The following is a 4,765-nucleotide window of genomic DNA, read 5'->3' as shown; positions in this document are numbered from 1 at the left end:
TGCCAACATTGAAAAACGAACCCCCCCCCCCAATATAAAGCTGGCTACGGGCCTGTAGTGTATATATATATCAGGGGAATTCCCTATTATCTACTCCTGATATATATTTATGTGTCAGTGCGCAGCAGCTAGTGTGCGTGTACTTGTGTGTTGCAGATGAGCATTTGACCGGCATTTACAGGACAGGTTATATCATTATAGGCGAAATAAAGTAGAGAAACATTAAGACTTTGGTAGTAAATACATTTCGTGTTTATATAATTACCTTTTTGTTATTGAGACGTTCCAAGTGCCCGTGGGCAAGCGGGTTTGTCGCGCTCTGCTGCTGCTGCTACCACTGCTGCTGCGACTTCTACTGCTGTTACTACTACTGCTGCTGCTGCTGACTACTAATCAAAAAAAATCCTGGTCGGGTTAATTACTGCGTGTGGTGTGTGTATACAACACGTGCGTGCTATATATGCTATGATGATATATAAAGCCGGCTTTGTGTCCCAACTTAATGCCGGCTGCACCAAGGCAATTATATGTCACTTATTTGACTCGTTAACTGGGTTTTCTTTTTGGAAGTCGGTCGTTTCGGATCAAATCATGGCCCATGGGTTCATTAACTTCAAAAGGAATTCCGAAATGCTCCTATCGTCTTACGCAAACAAGATTATTGAGATGCGATACGACGGATAAAGAGTGATATTGACACGTGTTATTAGCAGGCACAACAAGTAGGCCCCTAGTCGTCTGTATACTCATGTGGAGTTACAGAAGTGGTTGAATACTGAGTGGCACTTACCATTTTGGCGTCTGGCGCAGTGGTAGTGCCATCTATTGTATTAATTGGTACGTGGGAGCTAGTATAGGCCCCAGGAGTAGAGTATATAGGCACCAGATTTCGGTATTTCACGAATTTTCTAGCGTTTCAATTTTACATTAGTTATGATTAGTATTGAAACATTATTTGATGAGTAATTAATTTATACTCGCCAATAAAGGTGTCAAATGTTGCAAGTCGCGAACATTAAAGGTCCAGCCTGCTGAATTTACAACTAGAATAAATTAATTCTATTATTTTCTTGCCTTTTGCAGACAAAATCCAAACATAGTTTTAGGGGATGTGGCTCAGTGGTAGAGCGCTCGCTTCGCATGTGAGAGGCCCCGGGTTCAATCCCCGGCATCTCCAATTGTTTTCCATACCAAATCGGTTGGTTACTGCACAAATTAAGTTCAAATCCCGTTGAAATCGCAACAAAGGGTAGAGAATGTAGCCCAGTGTGAATCAGTGGTAGCCCAGTCATCTCACATGCTTCGAAGGTTTGGTGCAATCGAAGTAAATACGTCAACGCTCATATGAATCTAGTTTTTTTTTAAAGAATTAGCAGCATCTTCGTAGAGGTCCCGCCCTTGACTCTTATCTCTGTCTGTGTGTCTGTGTCTGTGTGTGCTTTGGGCCGATGTAAAGATTGCAGGCAAACATAGACTGTGTGTATTGGGTAAGCAATGGCGCAACGTTCAACGTTTAACGCGTCTTTCACGACTAGAAGAAAATCAACAGAAAGGGCTCGTTAACACATTGTGTGTGAGCGCGAATACAGAGCGCGAATACGGAGTGCGCCAAGGAGCTAAATATAACAAGGAGAGTAAGCGGATTGGCTGTGTGCTTTTCGCCACAAGGACGCCATCTATAGACCATAATCAGCTGAAACGGCTGTGCAGACCCGAACCCAGAGACAATAGAACCCTAATCTGTTCTAGGCCAATATGACCAACTATGGCAAAGATTTGGGCCAGATTTGGCGGCGCTTCCTCTCCTTGTTATATTCAGCTCCTTGGTGTGCGCCAGCCGTGTCTGTGCGCATGCGCTGTGAATGTCATCCGGGTGCTTGAGATAAAAATAGTATTACCAATGTTTTGCTAACTTTTCAATAATTAACCCGGGTCCGTTCAATTCCAGCATCTCCAATCCTTTTGCACACAGATATAAAATCGTGAATTTATCATAATAATTAAGTTCGCGTTTCGAAAAAGGTTTCTTATTTCAAAATTCTGGGGATGTGGCTCAGTGGTAGAGCGCTCGCTTCGCATGTGAGAGGCCCCGGGTTCAATCCCCGGCATCTCCAGTTTAATTTTGCAGCGCCATCCATATAACCGACATAATCAGTAAATAACAGTACATAATAAGTTCCCATAAGTTATCGAAGGAGAATGGATTATTAATTGCATGCCAGCAATCATCAAATTTTATTTTACTTTCCGGCTGTAACACGCTGTTGACACATATATACACTTTAACCGTATGATATATATATATATATAATATGAGATATTTCAATACGGTTGCATGACGACATGTTATTTATCAAGTAAACAGTTTTTCCTCGTAACAGCAGGTGTGAAAGGGCCGGACAACCGGGTCACACATGCAAACACACACAATGCACGCATCGCCGCATATATGTAGGAGTAGGTGGATATATATCTGCGGTGAGAAGGGATATATTATATATACTAGTCATGGCATGTACCTAAGAGTGGGGAAGGGGTAGGCTAGTCCTAGCATGGATATAAAAGAAAGTGAATAGTATATCTGCGCCAAATAGGGTTCACAGTTATCTTCGGCATGAATCTAGCAGTAGAGGAACGGTTAAGTCAACCCTAGCATGCATCCAAGGGAAGGTAGAATGCTGCAGCTGCGGTCACATTAAGGTTAAACCAATCGGAAAGTCGATGTAGGAACAGACATACCACAACCACAGCAGCGGTCGTACGCCAACAATGGCCTGCGGGCGTAGCAGAAGACAATTGGCGATCAGCTAATTAATTGAAGACAAATGTATTCCAGCCCACCGCATTGTTTCTGTGGTGATCCAGCCCGCCCCACATACGCCTGCTAAGTTAATGAGGCCGCGCCCGTCTTACAGTGTGCCACGCTAATCACTACGAGGCAGTGGATTGTTACGGGAATGAATGTAACGCCCTCACAACGACGTTGCGCAACTGTCGGCGTCCCCGCATAATGCTGCTATTGTTTCGCCGCCAGATGGGGCGTTGATCGATCGACTTTTGGTCAGCAGCACCTGTTGCGAGGAATCTATTGGGAAATGTGCAGAGATGCAAGAGAGAGAGAGAGAGAGAGAGAAAGAGAAGGGGGTGCAAGAGAGAGAGAGAGAGAGGGGGGGGGTTGCCCAGGAACCCTGTCTCTACAATAGGTTAAATACGTTTGTTAATGTATACATTTCAAGATAGGCACTAGTCTATAAATATTTGCGTCTCACGTAACAAGGTGCGTTTGTTTTCGTGGAATTATTTGATCATTCTATTATCGCAAATCTGAAAATGGCGGGCGCACGTTTGCAGCCCATGTGCTGTGTTTACAGCCTATATAGCAGCACAAATTTGTGCTGATTGTTGTGCTGGAGTAATCAGTAAAAAGTCCGCATATAGGCGAGACTCAATTTGTCTACATTTATGCCGTTTCCCGATCTATTCAGAAACAGCACTCGCTCTCACTCTCTGCCTCTCTCTCCCTCTCTCTCTCTCTCTCTCTCTCTCTCTCCCTCCTCCTCTCTCTCCCCCTTCCCCCTCTTTCTTTCTCCCTGCCCTTCTCTTGCTCTACATACCATTATTACCTAAACTCTCGTCGCCACCACCACCATCACCACCTTCATCCTAAACTCCCTCGTTATAGACACAGACAAACAACGTTTTGCCAACCCGTCATCGCGGAATTAAATCCATTAGCAGTTTCTCAGATCGGGCCGATAGCAGATTGTATTTCACCACGGGTTCTCTATTGAGTTGTCATCTTAATAATGGACAATGGATATCGGATTATCTCCAGCCCACACACACTAACTGTCGACGCGTATGTGGCGCGGGCATGTATGCCTAATTTGCCCACTATTTCCGCCCCGATGCTTCAGACCGCTAAACTCTCAACCCTGTTTGAGAGTTTATAAACATTTTTAACGCTCATTTCGCATCTAATAAGGTCACATCGCCGGACGACTATGTTGCTATCATGTAGACGGCGCATGCGCACGGCAGCAGAGCTTGGCCGGCAACGCGAGAGCGAAGCGTGTTGCCACCGATTTAGCGAAAGACCGCAATGTTGCTAATTTGTCGTTCTTTTTTCACTTTTTTCCTTCTCTCTTGTTAGACGTACTGTATATGCGATATTATATATGTATATACATAAACGTAAATATAACGTAATATATAGTATAAAATAGAACTGTGTCAATTGTTGGAATGTTACAAATGTTGGAAACATAACAATGGTAATAGAAATTTTGTCGCGAGGACCCAGATGACGTATATATCTGTCAACAGCTTGTTACAGGCTGAAAGTAAAATGGTATTTGATGATTGCTGGCATGCAATTAATAATCCATTCTTGTTCGATTCAATTGTAACTCATGGAAACTTATTATGTACTGTTATTTAATGATTATGTCGGTTATATGGCTGGACTGCAAAATGAAACTGGAGATGCCGGGGATTGAACCCGGGCCCTCTCACATGCGAAGCGAGCGCTCTACCACTGAGCCACATCCCCAGGTTTTTTGAAAAATTAAATCTTTCTCGAAACTCGAATTTTTCTGCTAAATTTACGATTTCATTTCTGTGTGCAAAATACTTGGAGATGCCGGGGATTGAACCCGGGGCCTCTCACATGCAAAGCGAGCGCTCTACCACTGAGCTACATCCCCTGATTGTTAGTTTAATTTCAGCGGGATTCGGATTTAATTTTGGATGAAATAATGTGCAG

General features: G+C 43.7%; 1 protein-coding gene and 4 non-coding genes across 5 annotated transcripts in view; 3 read left to right on the top strand and 2 right to left on the bottom strand.

Moving 5' to 3' along the window:
• The first annotated feature begins 1,105 nt into the window (after positions 1-1,105).
• Positions 1,106-1,177, top strand: Trnaa-cgc. Its single transcript has one exon. It is a non-coding gene; the product is annotated as a tRNA-Ala (tRNA).
• Positions 1,178-2,042: 865 nt separating this feature from the next.
• Trnaa-cgc lies at positions 2,043-2,114 on the top strand. The gene has a single exon. It is a non-coding gene; the product is annotated as a tRNA-Ala (tRNA).
• Positions 2,115-4,473: 2,359 nt separating this feature from the next.
• LOC106806544 (matrix metalloproteinase-9-like) overlaps positions 4,474-4,765 on the top strand; it is a 4,810-nt gene continuing 4,518 nt past the window's right edge. The window contains exon 1 of the mRNA XM_014808519.1: positions 4,474-4,554. Within this exon, the coding sequence (XP_014664005.1) occupies positions 4,474-4,554 (81 nt within the window). The remainder of the gene's footprint in view (positions 4,555-4,765) is intronic.
• On the bottom strand, positions 4,481-4,552 carry Trnaa-cgc. The gene has a single exon. It is a non-coding gene; the product is annotated as a tRNA-Ala (tRNA).
• Trnaa-ugc lies at positions 4,635-4,706 on the bottom strand. The gene has a single exon. It is a non-coding gene; the product is annotated as a tRNA-Ala (tRNA).

The sequence above is a fragment of the Priapulus caudatus genome, unplaced genomic scaffold (genome assembly GCF_000485595.1).
Source record: "Priapulus caudatus unplaced genomic scaffold, Priapulus_caudatus-5.0.1 Scaffold167, whole genome shotgun sequence".
Taxonomy (NCBI): domain Eukaryota; kingdom Metazoa; phylum Priapulida; class Priapulimorpha; order Priapulimorphida; family Priapulidae; genus Priapulus; species Priapulus caudatus.
Note: the sequence above shows the minus strand (reverse complement) of the source record. Positions and strands in the feature narration are given on the sequence as shown.